This window comes from Pongo abelii, chromosome 20 (genome assembly GCF_028885655.2).
Source record: "Pongo abelii isolate AG06213 chromosome 20, NHGRI_mPonAbe1-v2.0_pri, whole genome shotgun sequence".
Taxonomy (NCBI): Eukaryota; Metazoa; Chordata; class Mammalia; order Primates; family Hominidae; genus Pongo; species Pongo abelii.
In genome coordinates this window covers 44,557,835-44,578,073 of record NC_072005.2, presented here as the reverse complement: position 1 = coordinate 44,578,073, position 20,239 = coordinate 44,557,835, and the positions used below count along the sequence as shown (strand labels likewise).

At 49.3% G+C, this 20,239-nt stretch overlaps 3 protein-coding genes across 9 annotated transcripts in view; 2 read left to right on the top strand and 1 right to left on the bottom strand.

The window, feature by feature from the left end:
- Positions 1-7,618, top strand: part of FBXO17 (F-box protein 17) — a 34,430-nt gene extending 26,812 nt beyond the window's left edge. For 2 of the 3 annotated variants that reach the window (XM_009232573.4, XM_063720081.1), the window contains exons 3-6: positions 344-455; positions 2,461-2,556; positions 3,758-3,893; positions 6,101-7,451. In XM_009232573.4, coding sequence (XP_009230848.2) covers positions 344-455; positions 2,461-2,556; positions 3,758-3,893; positions 6,101-6,244 — 488 coding nt within the window. In that variant the 3' untranslated portion in view covers positions 6,245-7,451. Of the gene's footprint in view, positions 1-343; positions 456-2,460; positions 2,557-3,757; positions 3,894-6,100; positions 7,452-7,483 lie in introns of those variants that run through there. The other variant, XR_008516579.2, reaches the window with a different exon arrangement.
- The window catches only part of SARS2 (seryl-tRNA synthetase 2, mitochondrial), a 23,803-nt gene continuing 11,047 nt past the window's right edge, over positions 7,484-20,239 (top strand). For 2 of the 4 annotated variants that reach the window (XM_054538321.2, XM_054538323.2), the window contains exon 1: positions 16,215-16,481. In XM_054538321.2, coding sequence (XP_054394296.1) covers positions 16,215-16,481 — 267 coding nt within the window. 4 annotated transcript variants of the gene reach the window in all.
- On the bottom strand, positions 13,834-15,993 carry MRPS12 (mitochondrial ribosomal protein S12). Of its 2 annotated transcripts, none has more exons than XM_054538370.2 (3): positions 15,779-15,980; positions 15,607-15,674; positions 13,834-14,631 (listed from the first exon to the last, which is right to left on the bottom strand). In XM_054538370.2, the coding sequence occupies exons 2-3, from the start codon at positions 15,653-15,655 to the stop codon at positions 14,264-14,266; spliced, it is 417 nt and encodes a 138-aa protein (XP_054394345.1). In that variant the 5' UTR covers positions 15,656-15,674; positions 15,779-15,980; the 3' UTR covers positions 13,834-14,263.

Genomic DNA, 20,239 nt, shown 5'->3' with positions numbered 1-20,239 from the left:
GGAGTTTGAGGCTGCAGTGAGCTATGATGGAGCCACTGCACTCCAGCCTGGGCGACAGAGTGAGACCCTGTCTCTCACACACACAATGAAGAGCAGGACTGAAGGAGAAAGAGCAAGTAAGGGTGGCTGAAGAGAAGCTGAGTGGATGGGCAAGGCTGAGAGTCATAGTTGTGGGGTAGGACCAGGAATACAGGATAATGGGAGGGGGAGTCGGTAGGAGAAGCCAGGGAGGATTGGAGCACAAGAGGGAGAGGCTGGTGGACAGCACAAGCTGGGTGGTTGCGGGGTCTCTTCTGGGCAGGCTGGCAGGTGAACCCTATGTTCAACTCTTGTTTTCCCACAGAGGGCTTCAGAGGCTGGGAGGTGGAGCATGGCGGGAACGGCTGGGCCATAGAAAAGAACCTAACACCGGTGCCTGGGGCTCCTTCGCAGACCTGCTTCGTGACCTCTTTCGAGTGAGTGGCCCAAGTGAGAGGCCCCGATCCCTGGGGCAAGGGCCCCAAAGAAAGGGACCCTACCCCCCACACTGTCCTCATCGTCACCTTCGCCCTTTCCTTCCCCCATTTATTTATTCATTGATTCATTCTATCAATCAACAAATACTTGTTGAGGGTACTGTTTCGTATGCCAGGGACACAAGGAAAGATCAGGAAGGTTAGCAGCCACAGGCAGCAATGCTCTGTGCATCATCGCCTGCAGTTTGTGAGACAACAGCAAGACAGCTTTGATCTAAAGACAGGGTTTTGGGCTGGGCACGGCGGCTCTCGCCTGTAATCCCAACACTTTGAGAGCCTGAGGCGGGCAGATCACTTTAGGTCAGGAGTGCGAGATCAGCCTGGCCAACAGGGGGAAACCCCGTCTCTACTAAAAAGACAAAAATTAGCTGGACGTGGAGGCTGAGGCAGGAGAATCGCTTGAACCCAGGAGGCAAATGTTGCAGTGAGCCGAGATTGCACCACTGCACCCCAGCCTGGGCGACAGAGTGAGACTCTGTCTCAAAAAAAAAAAAAAAAAAAAAAAGTGAACATGGCAGATTAACATCCAAGATGGAGTCACTTGCCTCCACAAGGAGTTACTCTATACTAGACACTTTACATATAATTCTGGCAACAACCCTGTGACATAGATCCTATTATTGCCCCCACTTTATAATAGGAAACTGAAGCCTGGGCATGGTGGCTCATAGCTGTAATTCCAGCACTTTGGGAGGCCAAAGTGAGAGGATCTCTTGAGCCCAGGAGTTCAAGGTTGCAGTGAGCCTAGGATCATGCCACTGCACTCCAGCCTGGTGACAGAATAAGACCTTGACTCAAAAGAAAAAAAAAATGAGAAAGAATCTGTTCTCCATGGAATGATGGTGCCACCTCTACAGTTTATGAAGTTTCTATGTATACCTACGTCTGTCCCTGGCACTCTGTTTTTTTGTTTTTGTTTTTGTTTTCTGAGATAGAGTCTCATTTTGTTGCCCAGTCTAGAGTGCAGTGGCGCAATCTTGGCTCACTGCAGCCTCTACCTCCTGGGTTCCAATGATTCTCTTGCCTCAGCCTCCCGAATAGCTGGGACTACAGAGGTGCGCCACCATGCCTGGCTAATTTTTGTATTTTTTATAGAGAAGAGGTTTCACCGTATTGACCAGGCTGGTCTCTAACTCCTGACCTCCAGTGATCCGCCTGCCTCAGGCTCTCAAAGTGCTGGGATTACAGGTCTAAGCCACCGCGCTCGGCCGTTCCTGGCACTTTGTTCTATTCCATTGCTCAACTTACCCATCCTTCCACCAATACTGCACAATTTATGTTATTATGGCACATTCTAGTTTGAGGAGAAGGACTGTTTACAAAGTTGTAGGCAGGAGCCCCTGAGCTAGTAACAGTTAGGAAAGGAACGTTACCACCCCTAGACTGCTAGAGGTGAGGGGAGGAAACAGTTACTGGAAAATGAAGAGAGAGTGCCATGGAGCTTTGCTTTTTCCTTGGGGGACAAGGCAGTCCCTTGAGAAGGACCTAAGAGGATAAATACCCTGATTTTAGTCACCTCTTTCACTTCCATCCCCTACTGGAGCATCCCATTGGCTGATCCAACAGGAAGCAATGGTTGACAGAGACGAAGCCATCCGGCTTTAGACCCGGGGCCCTCGCACTTTAGGAGGCCACAGAGCTCCCCGCTCACATGTCTAGTATGTGGCCTTCATCTGCAGTCATGTTCTGTCCCACAAAGATGAGGGTCAGGCTTTCATAGAGGTCAGCTGCCTGCAGCCCGCAGCAGGGTGGAGAATGGCAAAGGGAATCCAAGAGGCCAAGGAGAGATGTATAGCCCATCATACATCTTCAGGTCTGCTAGAGCAAACCCTGAGGGCTGCTTTAGAGAGGGTTATCAAGGGAGGCTTCTTGGAGAAGGTGGTTTCTGACTGTGACGTGAATGCCAGGACTGTTTGCCCTGTCCCCTGCCATCTCTCCTTCCTAGATGGTGCTCCAAGAGGCAGCTTGTGGACCTGGTGATGGAAGGGGTGTGGCAGGAGCTGCTGGACAGCGCCCAGATTGAGATCTGTGTGGCTGACTGGTGAGTAAGGAGTGGCACCCTGCCCCAGAGCAGCAGCAGGCTTGGCAGCAGCTCTGCAGCAGGGGCTCATTTCCTGCCCCATCAACCCCACGGGTAGCGGCTGTCACTGCACCCTTTGTGATGAGGCTGAGAGGGTAAGTGATGCAGAGCCGGGGAGCATAGAGCTTTGGAGAAGCCAGAGCCCCCACTCTGCACTCCTGCCCACCCTCATCCCAGCAGGCTGGGGTGGTCCACAGGGGGCCACTGACTGGCTTGATACCCCTCTGAAATGAGACACCTCCCCTGACCCCCTTGTGGATGCCCAGGGTCTCTGAAGGGGTGGGAGCATGGTGCCCTGTGAGTTGAGGCTCAGGGAGCATAGTTGGGACAGGACTGGCTTCAGAGCCTGCAGGCTTAGGAGGAATGCCTTCTTCCCAAAACACCCATGTTCTGCCCCAAAGCATTCCAGCTCCTCCTTCAGGCTGTGGAAAATCTGGTCTCTTCCCTGGGGCTCTGGCTCCTCCCTGAAGTCATCAGGCACGTGCCCTGCATTGTGGTTCTTCCCCAGAGCATCCCTTCCCATCCCCCAACTACCCACCCAAAAGCCTCCAGAATCAACCCCAGGACCACCCAGGCTTCTCCCCCAGGACCACCTAGGCTCCTCCCAAGGCTCTGGCTCCACCCCAGGACTACTCGGGCTCCTCCCCCAGGACCACCCAGGCTCCTCCCCTGCTCTGGCTCCACCTAGGACCACCCAGGCTCCTCCCCCAGTCTCTGGCTCCACCCCAGGACCACCCAGGCTCCTCCCCCAGGTTCTGGCTACACCCTAGGATCACTCAGACTCCTCCCCCAGGTTCTGGCTACACTCCAGGATCACCCAGACTCCTCCCCCAGGACCACCCAGGCCCCTCCCCCATGCTCTGGCTCCACCCCAGGGTTACCCATCCTTCTCCTCCAGATTCTGGTTCCACCCCAGGACCACCCAGGCTCTTCCCCCAGGTTCTGGCTCCACCCCAGGGCCACCCAGGCTCCTCCCCTGCTCTGGTTCCACCCCAGAACCCCCAAGGCTCCTCCCCTAGAGGTTCCCAGGCCAGGACGTCTCCAAATGTGGTCCAGATGTGCAGGACCCTCATCAAGATGCAGCCAGCCCTCAGCCTCCCGCCCCGAAACCCAGAGAGCTGGCTGGGTGATGGGGGCATAGAGGCTGACTGCTGCCTGGCAGGTGGGGTGCTCGGGAGAACTGCGGCTGCGTCTACCAGCTCCGGGTCCGCCTTCTGGACGTGTATGAAAAGGAAGTGGTCAAGTTCTCAGCCTCACCTGACCCGGTCCTTCAGTGGACTGAGAGGGGCTGCCGACAGGTGGGTCCAGACTACCTTCCAGCTCCCCTCTGACCCGCTAAAGGCACACACACCCAGCCTGTCGTCTGCTCAGTTTCCCTTCTATCACCGCTGGATATCTATAATCATAACAGCTAAGAAGTATTGAGCCCTTCTTACATCCCAAGCTCTGTGTCAATAGGGTTACATATTGATTCATTTCATTAGCACAACTCCTTAATGTTCAACAAACACTGATTGAGCACCTACTGTGTGCTGGGCACCGCTGTATGTGCTGGAAATGCAGCGGTGAAGCAAAATCCTGTCTCCATTCTAGAGTTGAGGAAACAGAGGCACAAGGAGGTTATGTGACTGGCCCAGTGCAGAGCTGGACTCAAGCCCAGTCTGGCCCCAAGACTGTGCTGTCTTGATCCTCACACCTCAGTTATCAAAGTAAATGTTTCGGCTGGGCACGGTGGCACATAGCTGTAATCCCACCACTTTAGGAGGCCAAGATGGGAGGACAGCTTGAGGGCAGGAGTTTGAGGCCAGCCTGGGCAATATAGTGAGACCCCCATCTCTACAAAGAAATTAAAAATTAGATGGGTATGGTGACTTGCACCTGCAGTCTCAGCTACTCAGGAGGCTGAGGTGGGAGGATGGTTGGAGCCCAGTTGGTCCCACTGCACTCCAGCCAGGGCAACAGACTGAGACCCTAACTAAAAATAATAATAATAATAATGAGTCAGATCACAAGTCTCCCTGCTTGTAATGCTCCTGTGGCTACATCTCACAGTAAAAGCCAAAGTTATGCAGCCACGGAAAAGAAATGAAGCACCAATTAACACTGCAACATGGATAAACTTTGAAAACATGATGCTGAAAGAGGCCAGACATGAAATGACAAATACTGTATGATTCCACATATATGAAATGTACACTAAGAAGATTGGTGACTGCCAGGGGCTGGGGGAGGGAGGACTTGGAAATGACAGCTCATGGATGCAGAGTTTTTTCCTGGGGTGATGGGAATTAGGTAGCGGTGATGGCTGCATAACATCGTGAATCAACTAAAAACCACTGAATTGTACACTTTAAAAAATGAATTTTGGGCCGGGTGTGGTGGCTTATGCCTGTAATCCCAGCACTTTGGGAGGTCAAGGCGGACAGATCACTTGAGGCCAGGAGTTCAAGACCAGCCTGCCAACACGGTAAAACCCCGTCTCTACTAAAAATACACAAATTAGCCAGGCACAGTGATGGGCGTCTGGAATCCCAGCTTCTGGGGAGACTGAGGCAGGAGAATTTATTGAACCGGGGGAGGTGGAGGTTACAGTGAGCTGAGATCATGCCACTGCACTCCAGCCTGGGTGATGGAGCGAGTCTTGGCCTCGTAATAAATAAATAAAATAAAATGGTAAATTTTGGCTGGGCGCAGTGGCTCACGCCTGTAATCCCAACACTTTGGAAGACCAAGGCGGGTGGATCACCTGAGGTCAGGAGTTCAAGACCAGCCTGACCAACATGGAGAAACCCCCATCTCTACTAAAAATAAAAAATTAGCCGGGCGTGGTGGTGCGTGCCTGTAATCCCAGCTACTCGGGAGGCTGAGACAGGAGAATCGCTTGAACCTGCGAGGTGGAGGTTGCATTGAGCCGAGATCATGCCACTGTACTCCAGCCTGGGCGACAGAGTGAGACTCCATCTCAAAAATAAATAAATAAATAAAAAGTTTGTTTTATGAAAATTTTATCTTGACTTTTTTAAATTGGAAAAAAAAAAAAAGCCAAAGTCCTCCTGTGGCCCACAAGGCCATGATCTGCCCGTGACCTCCCTGACCCCTCTCTTACTTCTCCCCTCCCTCAGCTCCAGGCACTCTCCCACTCAGGGCCTTTGCGCAGGCCCTTCCCGCTGCCTGGGACACCCTCCCTCCAGAGCCCCTCCTGGCTCCCTCTCCTCCTTTTCAGGTGTCACCTCTGTGGGGCCTTTGCTAACTCACTCTACTCACATTCCTGCCACCTTCCTGGCAGAATGCCCCGGCCCCTCACCCCCCCATCTCCAGTGACCGGGCCCCCTGCTAGAATGACGCTTCCACCGGGGCGGGGTCCTTTTCCGGCTTTATTCACTGCTCCGTCCCCAGCACCTCGTGCAGGACTGGCACCTCCTCAGTCCTTCGGGCCTATCTGTTGAAGTGGAGGAAGAGAAGGGGCCCGCAGGCCCTCACCCTCTCACTCCCCTTCCCCCTGCAGGTCTCCCACGTCTTCACCAACTTTGGCAAGGGCATCCGCTACGTATCTTTTGAGCAGTATGGGAGAGACGTGAGTTCCTGGGTGGGGCACTACGGCGCCCTTGTGACCCACTCCAGTGTGAGGGTCAGGATCCGTCTGTCCTAGCGACTGGACTACCGCCTGACGTTGTCAGTCAAGACCAGCCTTGCAGCCGGGTGCAGTGGCTCACACCTGTGGAATCCCAGCACTTCAGGAGGCCAAGGTGGGAGGATCACTGGAGCTCGGGAGTTCAAGACCAGCCTGGGCAACAAAGTGAGACCGTCTCCACAAATAATTTTTAAAAAATTAGCCAGGCATGGTGGTGCCGCCTGTAGTCTCAGCTACTCAGGAGGCTTGGGTGGGAGGACTGCCTGAGACCAGGAGGTTGAGGCTGCAGTGAGCCGTGATTTCACCACTGCACTCCAGCCTGGGTGAGAAAGCAAGACCTTATATCAAAGAAAAAAAAAAAAAAGACCAGCCTTGCAGCCAGAAGCCAGAGGATACCCAGAGGACAGTAGGGCTCCCATGTGGCTGGTTCTCAGCACACCTTCCATGAACCTGCTTGCTGCTGCTTCAGCGTGGTGGCCATCGTGCTGTGTGACAAACCAGGCTGTTCACAGCTTCCTCAGCCCCCCAGAAGGGGAGTGTCAGGAAGAGACATTTAGTTCATTTTCCTGCAAATTTTCTTCTCCTGCAAAGATCTCGGTAGACTCAGTCACAAAACAAAGGCTAAACCAGGATTTATAAGAGTGGGCTTCTAAATCCGTCTCTGCCAATGCAGGGAGCAGAGACTTGCCGGCATGTTTTGGGGGTAATGATCGTGGGCAGGGAGCAGAGGTCCACTGAGGCAGTCTGTCCTTGAGACTAACAAAGTCATCTGCTGTTTGGGGGAATCTCTGGTGTTGGGAACAGGCCCCCAAATCTGGCCATAAACTGGCCCCAAAACTGGCCATAAACAAAATCTCTGCAGCACTGTGACATGTTCGTGATGGCCGTGACCCCCACCCTGAAGGTTGTGGGTTTACCGGAACGAGGGCAAGGAACACCTGGCCCACCCAGGGCGGAAAACCGCTTAAAGGGGTTCCTGAACCACAAACAATAGCATCAGTGATCTGTGCCTTAAGGACATGGTCCTGCTGCAGATAACTAGCCAGACCCCCCTTTATTTCAGCCCATCTCTTTATTTCCTGTAAGAAATGTTTTTAGTTAATCTATAATCTATAGAAATAATGCTTATCACTGGCTTGCTGTCAATAAATATATGGGTAAATCTCTGTTTGAGGCTGTCAGCTCTGAAGGCTGTGAGACCCCTGATTTCCCACTCCACACCCTATATTTCTGTGTGTGTGTCTTTAATTCCTCTAGCACCGCTGGGTTAGGGTCTCCACGACCGAGCTGGTCTCGGCAAGTGGCGCCCACACGTGGGGGCTCGAATCCGGGTCGAAGAGTCATTGGAGCGACAGTTGGAGAACGTGGAACTAAGCTAGAGGACACCCGAGTACGCTTAAGCAATCCAAATGGTGAGTAAGAAAGGGAGCTCGGAAGCATCAGGATAACAATGGGACAGGTGTGGGTTCTGGTTCATTCCACCTTGGAACCTTTTCACACTGATGATGAGGAGAAAGGAGAGTATAATGAAGTAACGGAAGAGGTAACAGAGCAGGTTTGTTTGCCAGCTAAAGCTAAAGTGGCAAAGGAGGAAGAGGTTCATCCCTACCCTTCTGCATCCCCTCCTTAGTGTGAAGAAAACGAGTGGCCTGACCCTCCAGATCTTTCTTTTCCGGAGGACACTGGGCGGAAAGTAGTTGCCCCAGTGACTGTTCGAGCAGTGCCTTGAGCAACCGCTCTCAGTTCCATTCAGGTAGGAATTCAGCAAGCTAGAAGAGAGGGTGATTTAGAGGCTTGGCAGTTCCCTGTTAGAATACATCCCCCAGATCAACAGGGAAATATTACAGCTACATTTGAGCCTTTTCCTTTTAAATTACTCAAAGAATTTAAACAAGCTATTAATCAATATGGACCAGGTTCTCCTTTTGTAACGGGACTGTTAAAGAATGTTGCTGTTTCCAGTCGGATGATTCCTTCTGACTGGGACGCTCTTGAGCTTGTCTAACTCCTGCTCAGTTCTTACAATTTAAAACTTGGTGGGCAGATACAGCTTCCATTCAGGCCCCTCGCAACACCTGGGCCCAACCTCAAACTGATATAACTGCAGACCAACTCTTGGGGGTTGGCGGCTGGGCTGGTTTAGATGCACAAGTGGTTATGCAGGATGATGCCACGGAGCAGCTTAGAGGAGTGTGCATCAGAGCTTGGGAAAAAATCACTTCAGGTGGAGAACAGTACCCTTCCTTTGGTGATGTAAAACAGGGACCAAAAGAACCGTACGCAGATTTTATGTAACGCTCGGTTACAGGAGTATCTTAAAAAGGTGATTGCAGATTCGGCTGCTCAGGATATAGTGTTGCAGTTATTAGCTTTTGACAATGCTAATCTCAATTGCCAGGCTGCTCTGCGACCTATTAGAGGGAAAGCACATTTAGTTGATTATATCAAGGCTGTGACGGTATCAGAGGTAATCTGCATAAAGCTACTTTGTTGGCACAGGCAATGGCAGGACTGAAAGTGGATAAAGGAAATACTCCATTTCCTGGAGCTTGTTTTAACTGTGGGAAGCATGGGCACACTAAAAAAGAATGCAGAAAAAATCAGCAAGTCAGGCCGGCAGATAGGGGATAAAAGAAAACTGCTGAGCCTAAAATATGTCCAAAATGTAAAAAAAGAAAAACATTGGGCTAATGAATGTCACTCTAAGTTTGATAAAGATGGGAACCCGATTTCGGGAAATGCCATGAGGGGCCCATCCCGGGCCCCATTCGAAACCAGGGGCATTTCCGGCTCAGGCCACTCCTTCACCCCTGTACAATGTCTGTCCCCTGCCACAGCCAGTAGTGCCACAGTAGATTTATGCTGCACAAAAGCTGTGAGCCTTCTGCCTGGGGAACCCCTGCAAAAAGTTCCAACAGGGGTCTGTGGACCCTTGCCAGCGGGGACAATAGGATTACTTCTAGGGAGGTCTAGTTTAAATTTAAAGGGGGTACAAGTACAAACAGGAGTCATTGCTTCAGATTACAATGGGGAAATTCAGATTGTTGTATCTACTTCTGTTCCCTGGAAAGCAGAGCCAGGAGAGCACGTAGCACAGCTCCTCAATGTGCCATATGTGGAAATGGGGAAAAGTGAAATTAAACAAACAGGAGGATTTGGAAGCAGAAATAAACAAGGCAAAGCAGCTTACTGGGTGAATCAAATTACTGATAAACATCCTACCTGTGAAATAACTATTCAGGGAAAGAAATTTAAAGGTTTGGTACATACAGGAGCGGACATTTCAGTCATTTCTCTATAGCACTGGCCATCCACGTGGCCAATTCAACCTGCTCAATTTAACATAGCTGGAGTTGGTAAAGCCCCTGAAGTATATCAAAGTAGTTATATTTTGCATTGTGAAGGGCCTGATGGACAACCTGGGACTATTCAACCAAAACTTCCGTACCTATAAATTTATGGGGAAGATACTTATTACAACAATGCGGAGCACAAGTTCTAATTCCAGAACAATTATATAGCCCTCAAAGTCAACATATGATGCATGAAATGGGGTATGTCCCTAGTATGGGACTAGGAAAAAATTTACAAGGTTTGAAGGAACCGCTTCAAGTGGAAATACAAAGTTCCCACCAAGGTTTAGGAAATCATTTTTGATGGCGGCCATTGTTAAGCCTCCAGAACCTATACCTTTAAAATGGTTAACAGATAAGTCAATTTGGATAGAACAATGGCCGATAAGTAAAGAGAAACTGAAGGCTTTAGAGGAATTAGTTACTGAACAATTAGAAAACGGACACATAGCTCCAACATTTTCCCCTTGGAATTCTCCAGTTTTCGTAATTAAGAAAAGAATCAGGTAAACGGAGAATGTTAACTGACTTAAGAGCCATTAATTCAGTTATACAACCCATGGGTACATTACAGCCAGGATTGCCTTCTCCTGCTATGATTCCAAAAAATTGGCCTTTAATAGTCATAGATTTAAAAGACTGTTTCTTTACTATCCCTTTAGCTGAGCAAGACTGTGAACGGTTTGCATTTACAATTCCTGCAGTAAACAACCTGCAGCCTGCTAAGCATTTTCACTGGAAAGTATTGCCACAAGGCATGTTAAACAGTCCCACAATTTGCCAGACTTATGTAGGGCAAGCAATTGAACCTACTCGTTAAAAATTTTCACAGTGTTACATTATTCATTATATGGACAGTATACTTTGTGCTGCCCCCACTCGAGAAATATTACTCCAATGTTATGATCACTTACAAAATTCGATTTCTCGTGCTGGTTTAATTATAGCTCCTGACAAAATTCAGACTACTACTCCTTACTCCTACTCGGGGACCTTAGTAAATGACACTACCATTGTGCCACAGAAAGCAACCATACATAGGAATCAAGTGAAAACATTAAATGACTTTCAAAAATTACTAGGGGACATTAATTGGATACGACCTGCTCTAGGCATTCCTACCTATGCCATGAGTTATCTATTTTCTATCCTTAGAGGAGATCCTGGTCTCACAAGCCCTCGGTAATTAACAAGAGAAGCTGAGGCAGAGCTGCAGCTAATCGAAAAGCAAGTCCATAAAGCTCAAATAAATAGATTAGATCCAGAGAAGACTCTAGATTTGCTAATTTTTCCAACTCAGCATTAACCTACTGGTGTTATTGTTCAAGAGCGAGATCTTGTAGAGTGGCTTTTTCTTCCACATACTAATTCACGGACTCTAACTCCTTATTCGGATCAAATTGCTACTATGATAGGAAATAGGAGAACTTGGATTGTTAAATTACATGGATATGATCCTGGAAAAACTATTGTCCCTCTCACAAAGGCACAAATACAGCAAGCTTTTATAAACAGTCTTACTTGGCAAACCCATTTAGCTGACTTTGTGGGTATTCTCGATAACCATTTTCCTAAACAAAACTGTTTCAATTTTTGAAATTAACTAATTGGATTCTCCCTAAAATAACTGAATTTAAACCAATTGAAGGTGCTGAAAATGTTTTTACAGATGGGTCTAGTAATGGTAAATCTTCTTATTCTGGCTCGAAAAGTAAAGTTTTTCAGATGCCCTATACTTCAGCTCAAAAAGTGGAGCTTGTTGCTGTAATTGAGGTATTGACTGCTTTTCATATGCCTATTAACGTGATTTCTGATTCTTCATACGTGATTCAGTCCATACAATTAACTGAAAATGCTCAGTTACGATTTCCTACAGATGAACAACTGATGACTTTATTTACCCAACTGCAAACAGCAGTCAGGAGTAGAATGCACCCTTTTTACATCACTCACATTAGGGCTCATACAGCTCTTCCAGGCGTCACCTTTTGCAGTGTTTTGCGGTGATGGGCATTCCAGCTTCTATTAAAACAGATAATGCCCTAGGCTACACTAGCCAAGCTGTAGCTACATTTTTCTCTATATGGAATATCAAACACATTACTAGTATCCCATATAATTCTCAAGGACAAGCCATAGTGGAAAGAATGAATCTCTCCCTGAAACAGCAGTTGCAAAAGCAAAAAAAGGGGGGAAAACAAGGACTGCGGGACACCCCATATGCAACTGAATCTAGCATTGTTAAATTTTTTGAGCCTGCCTAAAGGCCAGATCCTATCAGCAGCTGAACAGCATCTACAGAAACCAGCTGCAAAGACAGAAGCAGAACAACTAGTTTGGTGGAGAGATCCAATAACAAAAAGTTGGGAAATAGGTAAAATAATAACTTGGGGGTAGAGGTTATGCTTGTGTTTCTCCAGGACTGACTCAACAGCCCATTTGGACACCATCAAGACACCTAAAACCTTATCATGAGCCAAATGCTGAGGAAGAGATTCTGGGAGGAAACTGAGGACCCCCCCAGTTGCAGCTATGTCGAGACTGACGCTGAGGAAGACCCCAACTGTCACGAGCAACACCTGTCAAACACAGCCACCCACCTGGAGACAGATCAAGAAGCTGTCACAGATGGCAGAAGAAAACCTGAGGAAAGTGGGACAACCAGTCACAATGAGTAATTTAATGGTAGCTATGATAGCGATGATCACCACTGCCATGAGTATTCCTTCAATAAGGGCTGACACAGAGAACAATTATACTTATTGGGCATATTTATCAATCTTGGCTGGCAATAATGCCTGGATGTAATCATTCTATGACAGTTATACAAGCTTTCTGATCTCATAATAAATCTGCTCCTATAATTGAGGCATACTGCCCTCAAAAACATATTTGTAAACAGGATTGGACCCAGTTAGAAAAAATGAACGTACTTGTTTAGGAAGATTGCTTTGCAGAACAGGCAGAGGTGCTGCACAATGATTCCTAAGGAATCATTATTGATTGGTCCCCTAAGGGATGTTTAGCTTGAACTGCACCTCTCAGTCTGCGTGCCACGGCCACACTGTGATCAGCTGGTCTGAACAAAATGGTCAGATGGTAGAAATGGTAAGAAGTACAGCAAGAATTCCTATTATCTGGACCCATGGCAGTATAGTGGCACCTCAACCTCAAATGATATGGCCTGCTCTAGGAGCTAAATGTAAGGATTTGTGGAAACTGTTAATAGCTCTTAATAAAATCAAAATTTGGGAAAGAATAAAAAAGCATCTACAAGGCCACTCTACAAACTTGTCTTTGGATATTGCAAAATTGAAAGAACAAATATTTAAAGTATCCCAGGCACACCTGACCTTAATGCCAGGAACTGGAGTGCTTGAAGGAGCTGCAGACAGATTAGCAGCTAGTAACTCATTCAAATGGATAGAAACACTTGGAGGCTCTGTGATTTCAATGATGATTGTGCTTTTAATCTGTGTTGTTTGTCTTTGTATAGTCTGCAGATGCAGATCCTGACTCTAAAAAAATGGAAAAATTAGCCAGGTGTGGTGGCACACACCTGTGATCCCGACTACTCAGGAGGCTGAGGCGGGAGGATCTATTGAGCCCAGGAAGTCAAGGCTAAAGTAAGCTTAGATCATACCACCGCACTCCAGCCTGGACAACACAGTGAGACTCTGTCTCTCTCTCTCTCTACACATAGAAACACACACACACACACACACACACACACGTATAAAAGAACAGCTCCCATGTGTGGAGCAGCACACCCCATTGAATCCTTTCCACACCCCTTCCACATCAACATTACAATTACTGCCATTTTCCAGATGTCCATGCTTGAGGGCAGAGTTTATGTGCCCAGAACCCATGGCCTCCAGGAAGGTGACCTGGGCCTCCGTGCCACCTACCTGACTCCTAAGCTTAAAATACAGTAGCCCTCTGCCTGGCGTGGTGGCTCATGCCTATAATCCCAGCACTTTGGGGGGGCCAAGGTGGGCAGATCACCTGAGCTCAGGAGTTTGAGACCAGCCTGGCCAACATGGTGAAACCCTGTCTCTACTAAAAATACAAAAATTAGCCAGGCCTGGTGGCATGCGCCTATAATCCCAGCTACCCGGGAGGCTGAGGCAGGAGAATCACATGAACCCGGGGGGGCAGAGGTTGCAGTGAGCTGAGATCGCGCCACTGCACTCCAGCCTGGGCAACAGAGCGAGACTTTGTCTAAAAAAAAAAAAAAAGAGTAGCCCTCCATGCGTGTTATGCACATAGAGCATCGAATTTAATCTTCACCAAACCAAACAAAGGAGATACCACCAATGGAGCTATTTTCTGGAGGAGGAAACTGAAGCTCAGAGATGTCCATTGCCACAGCCACACGGAGGGCAAATACTCCACAAGGGGATTCACATCACAAGCGCCAGGGTCTGTTTATTAAAACCCCTTCCCAGCAGAGGGCAATACAGTGTCTTGTCCCAGCAGAAAAGGTCCTTCAGGCCACCCCTCTAAACACAGGAGCCAAGGGTGTTGACAGAGGGACACCCTTTGCACCTCCAGGACTCCTATGGCTTAACAGTGGTCCTGATGGAAGAGGCGGAGCCAGGACTTGAATCCATGAGTGGCTGCCTCTAGAGGCGCAAAGGCCAGCATCGGAGGACCCTGCGGCCCACTGTGCCCCCAACCGTCACTTCTTCTGCACGTGGCCACAGTCGTACTTGCCACGCACAACGGTGAGCTTGACACCTGGCAGGTCCTGGGTGCGGCCGCCCTCCACAAGGACAATCTGGTGTTCCTGCAGGGTGTGGCCCTCCCCGGGGATGAAGCAGACGGCCTCCTGGCCAGTGCTGAGCCGCACTCGACAGCACTTGCGATTGGCCGAGTTGGGCTTCTTCGGCTTGCGGGTGAACGTGCACAGGACCACACCCTTCAGCTGCGGCCGGCCTTCCGTGGGGCCCAGCTTCTGAGGCGGCCGCTTGGGGGGCCCCAGGCGGTGCATCTGGTTCAGGGTAGCCATGGAGCAGGTGGCCCAGAGCCGGGGAACCAGAGCTGGGCCTGGAGAGGGCCGAAAGAGGTTATTATCCCACAGAACAGATCCTAGTGTAGTAGCTACTCAATTTTGGTGTTTTAGGCATTGTTTAAAGCACTTTACAAGGATGCATTTGTTCACGTCTAGTGTTATTTACAGACAAAAGTAACTCTTTATTCTTCAAGGAAGCATTACCTTTTTTTTTTTTTTTTTGAGACAAAGTCTCACTCTGTCGCCCAGGCTGGAGTGCAGTAGCTCAATCTCGGCTCACTGCAACCTCTGCCTCCTGGGTTCAAGCAATTCTCCTGTCTCAGCCTCCTGAGCAGCTGGGACTACAGGCACCCACCACCACGCTCAGCTAATCTTTGTATTTTTAAGTAGAGATGGGGTTTCACCATGTTGGTCAGGCTGGTCTCGAACTCCTGACCTCAGCCTCTCAAAGTGCTGGGATTACAGGCGTGAGCCACCACGCCTGGCCAGGAAGCATTATTTTTAACGCTGTTTAAAATAATAATAGGCTCAGTGGCTCACGCATGTAATCCTAGCACTTTTGGAGGCTGTGTAGGGTCACTTGAGCTCAGGAGTTAAGGCCAGACTGGGCGACACAGGGAGACCTCCCTCTCTACAAAGAATCAAAAAGTTAGCTGGTTGTGGTTCTGCAGGCCTGTGGTCCCAGCTACTTGGGAGGCTAAGGCGGGAGGATCACTTGAGCCCAGGAGGTCGAGACTGCAGTGAGCTGTGATCACACCGCTGCACTCCAGCCTGGGCGACAGAGAGAGATCTTAAATAAATAATAAAACTGACCCAAACGCCGCTTGACACGCAGTAGCCCTCCATGCAGCTGCTTCCCACCTCTTGCTCTAGCAGCCCTAGCTCTGCCAAAACCCCACCGCGTTTTTCCACCCCCGTTTCCCTCGGTGCTCCGACGGAGGCACACAAGTCCAAGAGCGAGTAACCCTTCTCCTCTAGCCTCGTCCCTGAAGCCCAAGTCCCCCACTTACCACAAGTTAGGGACGTGTTGAGGCCACGGAGAAGGCCAGACCAGGACATCCTGCCGCCTGGGCCGTCCCTGTGGTAGGGGATAAAAGACTCAGAAAGGAGGAAAAAGTGGCCGATCCGCAAATGCCCCCCGATCCGCTCTCAGGACTTTCTGGCTTAAATCAAAGGAAATACCTCTACAGGTCTAACCACAGGCCCTCATGCTGCTAACAGAAAGTCCCTCCGTAAATTTAGCCTCGCTCTGAGTGGGTTCCCGAGGGCCCAACCACTCTCGCCCGCACACATAAAGAAGTGGGAAACTGAAGAGATGGCCTGGTAGATTTGGGGGACCCCAGAATTCCACCGACCTCACAGGCCTTAACGGGGAGGTCGCGGACACGCTGAATCCTGCCTCTAGCCTCTTCCGGGCGCTATCCGTGCAGGGATTGGCTGGTTCTGCCTTCGCGTCACTGAAGAGGCGGGACACAGACGACGATTGGGCGACGACCGACTCTATTGCGGTCAACCTTCCTCAGGATCTGATTGGCTCGTCACGATCAGGTTCGCTGCTTTGCAATTGGTCTAAACGTGGAGTGGGCGGGACGAAGTGCCGCCTTGTTCCCGGTCCAAGATGGCTGCGTCCTTGGCGCGGCGCTTGTGGCCTTTGCTGACTCGTCGGGGGCTCCGGCCCCGGGGAGGCTGCATCTCCAACGATAGTCCAAGGAGAAGTTTCGCTACAGAGAAACGAAACCGGAACCTCCTGTACGAGCATGCGCGCGAGGGCTACAGTGCACTCCCTCAGCTGGACATAGAGCGGTTCTCCGCATGCCCAGAAGAGGCCGCACACGCCCTGGAGCTCCGCAAGGGGGAGCTGCGCTCGGCGGACCTGCCCGCGATCGTGAGTGCGCCTGCGCCGGCCTGGGGAGCCGGCGTTTGCTTTACGGAAGAATTGGGTTTGCAAGATGCCCTCCGGCAGGGGGCGAACCTATAGTAGGAATTTTAGTTCTTTCCCAAGTTAGCCAACGTCTAGTGCATGGCACCCACTTATGTGCCAGTTGTTCAGTGAGTGCTGAGGCCCTACGATGTGCCAAGAATGCCTACTGTGTCCTAGACACCCATTATGCGCTTGTTTCATATTGCTCGCTGGGTACCTACTGTCCTCTAGGAACTTGCCATGTGACATTGCCCTCTGTGCTGCAACCTCATGCCAGCCTTTCCCTAAGACCACAAAGGAAAATGGGGAGCCAAGTGTGAATCGGACGGGGTCAGAGCTGGGGTGTGGTGGAGCTCTTGCCTTTGGAGAGAGAGGTAGGGAGAGTTCTGCACCTCCGCCACACATAGCAGGCAGTTAAATAGAGTTAATGAATGAATGAATGAATGAATCCATTAATGAATGGTTCTATTAAACTGATACTTAAGGTGCAACTGCTATATTCCGGTGTTCTAGATGTTGCAAATATGCGGTGAATAATAATAAAATTGCTAGCACTTATAAAAGGGAATTAGGACCGGGTTCACGATATCTCTGTGTTGAGGTGCTAACGATAGTGGGGTCCCCACGTCTTCCCATTCCTCTCTTGGACTCCGCTCCCAGCCTGTTTGAAGTGCTTTATTCACTTTAACTTCGTTTAATTTTCACAACAACTCTATGAAGTAGGTGTCATTATTTCTCCCATGTTATCAGAGGGGAAACTAAGGCTTCCAGAAGCTAATTCACTTGCGCTAGGTCATGCAACTGGGAAGTGGCAGAGTGGGAATTTTAACCTGTGCTTTCTGGCCTAGAATCCACTTTTTTTTTTGAGATAGGGTGTTGTTCTGTCGCCCAGGATGGAGTACAGTGGTACAATTATAGCTCACTGGAACCTTGAATTCCTGGGCTCAAATAATCCTCCCACTCAGCCTCTCGTGTAGCTGGGACTACAGGCAGACACCACCAGGCCCGGCTAAACTTTTGTATTTTTTGTTGAGACAGGGACATACTATGTTGCCCAGGCTGGTCCTGAACTCCTGCGCCCAAGTGATCCTCCCACCCTGGCCTCCCAAAATGCTGAGATTACAGGCATGAGCCACCACACCCAGACTCCACAATCTTAAGTAGCCTGCTGTGCCCTCTCATAATCTGAGTTCACAGTCTAGTAAAAGACATTTTTTTTTTTGAGATGGGGTTTTGCTCGTCTCCCAGGCTGGAGTGCACTGCGACTTCTGCCTCCCAGGTTGAAGTGAGTCTCCCATCTCAGCCTCCCGAGTAGCTGGGATTACAGGCACGTGCCACCACACCTGCCTAATTTTTGTATTTTTAGTAGAGATGAGGTTTCACCATGTTGGCCAGGCTGGTCTGGAACTCTTGACCTCAAGTGATCCACCCGCCTTGGCCTCCCAAAGTGCTAGGAGTACAGATGTGAGCCACCACACCCCACTAAAAGACATTTAACATATACAACTATACGTATATACTAATTACAATCTCTGGTAAATTTGACTACCTAGAGTAATCGAATTCATAGAGACAGATATACTCATTATAATCTGTTGTAAATGCTGTGAAGGCAAAGTGGAGGACAGCCTGGGAGGAATTCTCAGAGGAGGTGGCATTAAACAAAGATCTGTGGATTGAGAAATCACCAGGGAAGAGGGAAGAAGAGTATCCCAAGTAGGGGACCAGAATATACAAAAGCCTGGAGGTAGGATGGAAAATTCCATTTGATGGCCATGTAGATAATTTAGAGCGTCACATCCTTTAGCAGGCTTTTTCAAACTTTGTGGCCAAGAGTAAGAAATACATTTCACATCCTGACCCGGTACACACACCCAAAATTGAAACCAGTTTCATTAACAATTATTGCTCTTACCATGTGTGATGCATTCTTGTTGTTTAATTATATTCTCTTTCGTTTGTAAAGTGCTAGTTGTTGGTTTTTTTGCGGGGCCGGGGTATTTTTTTTGTTGTCTGTTCGTTTGTTTGTTTTTTAAGACTGAGTCTTCCTCTGTCGCCCAGGCCTGAGTGCAGTTGCGCAATCTCCGGTCACTGCAACCTCCGCCTCCTTGGTTCAAGCGATTCTCGTGCCTCAGCCTCCCAAGTAGCTAGGGTTATAGTCATGCACCACCACACCCGACTAATTTTTGTATTTTTAGCAGAGACGGGTTTCGCCGTGTTGGCCAGGCTGGTCTCGAACTCCTAACTTCAAATGATCCACTCGCCACAGCCTCCCAAAGTGCTGGGATTATAGGCGTGAGCCACTGCGCCTGGCTATTCTCTTCATTTTCAAAGTGGTAGTTTAGATGTGCATTTGAGTAGCTATTTGTTTGTTTGTTTGTTCGAGATGGAGTCTTGCTCTGTCGCCCAGGCTAGAGTGCAGTGGTGCAGTCTTGGCTTACTGCAATCTCCGCCTCCCAGGTTCAAGCAATTCTCCTGCCTTGGCCTCCCGAGTAGCTGGGATTACAGGCGCCCGCCTCCACCCCCAACTAATTTTTGTATTTTTAGTAGAGACGGGGTTTCACCATCTTGGCCAGGCTGGTCTTGAACTCCTGACTTTGTGATCCACCTGCCTCAGCCTCCCAAAGTGCTGGGATTACAGGTGTGAGCCACCACACCCGGCCTCAAGTAGCTATTATTAAAAACAAAACAGAAAAGGCCAAGTATTGGCAAGAATTGTGTTGTGGAAACGTCGGAATCGTTGTGCATTGCTGTTGGGAATGTGTATAAAGTGGTACAGCTGCCATGGAAAACCGTATGGCAGTTCCTCAAAAAAATAATAATTTTTTTTTTTTTTTTGAGACAAGGTCTCACTCTGTCACCCACGCTGGAGTGCAGTGGCATGATCTTGGCTCACGGCAGCCTCTCAGGCTCCGTGAGACTTCCCAGGCTCAAGCACAAGCAGTCCTCCCACCTCAGCCTCCCAAGTAGCTGGAATTACAAGCGTGCGCCACCATGCCCAGCTAATTTTTGTAGAGACAGGGTTTTTCCATGTTGCCCAGGCTGGTCTCGAACTCCTGGGCTCAAATGATCCACCTGCCTCAGCCTCCCATATTATGTATATTTTAACAATTTTTTTTGTTTTTGAGACAAGGTGTCAATCTGTCACCCAGCTAATTTTTTTAAAGTTTTTTTGTAGAGACCAGGTGCTGTGGCTCACACCTGCAATCCCAGCACTTTGGGAGGCCAAGGCAGGCAGATTGCTTGAGGCCGGGAATTCCAGACCAGCCTGGCCAACATGGTGAAACCCTGCCTCTATTAAAAAATACAAAACTTAGCCAGGTGCAGTGGCGCGTACCTGTGGTCCCAGCTACTCAGGAGGCTAAGGCAGGAGAATCATGTGAACCTGGGAGGCAGAGGTTGTAGTGAGCCAAGATCGTGCCACTACACTCCAGCCTGGGTGACAGAGTGAGACTCTGTCTCAGAAACAAACAAACAAACAAACAAAAATTCTTAGAGGCAGGTCTCCCTATGTTGCCCAGGCTGGTCTGGAACTCCTGGGCTCACTCAAGCAGTCCTCCCACCTAGGCCTCCCAAAGTGCTGCACCCAGCCATGATTTTTTAAAGTGCTAGTTTAGAGATTTTGTTTGTTTGTTTGAGACAGAGTTTCACTCTTGTTGCCCAGGCTGGAGTGTGCAGTGGCACGATCTCAGTTCAGTGCAACCTCCGCTACCTGGTTTCAA

Excerpts from the sequence above, each read along its gene's own strand:
- MRPS12 (XM_054538370.2), bottom strand. The coding sequence starts at position 15,655 with ATGTCCTGGTCTGGCCTTCTCCGTGGCCTCAACACGTCCCTAACTTGT. Across the intron at positions 14,632-15,606 it reads CAACACGTCCCTAACTTGTG|GCCCAGCTCTGGTTCCCCGG; the intron begins GTAAGTGGGGGA and ends GGCCCTCTCCAG.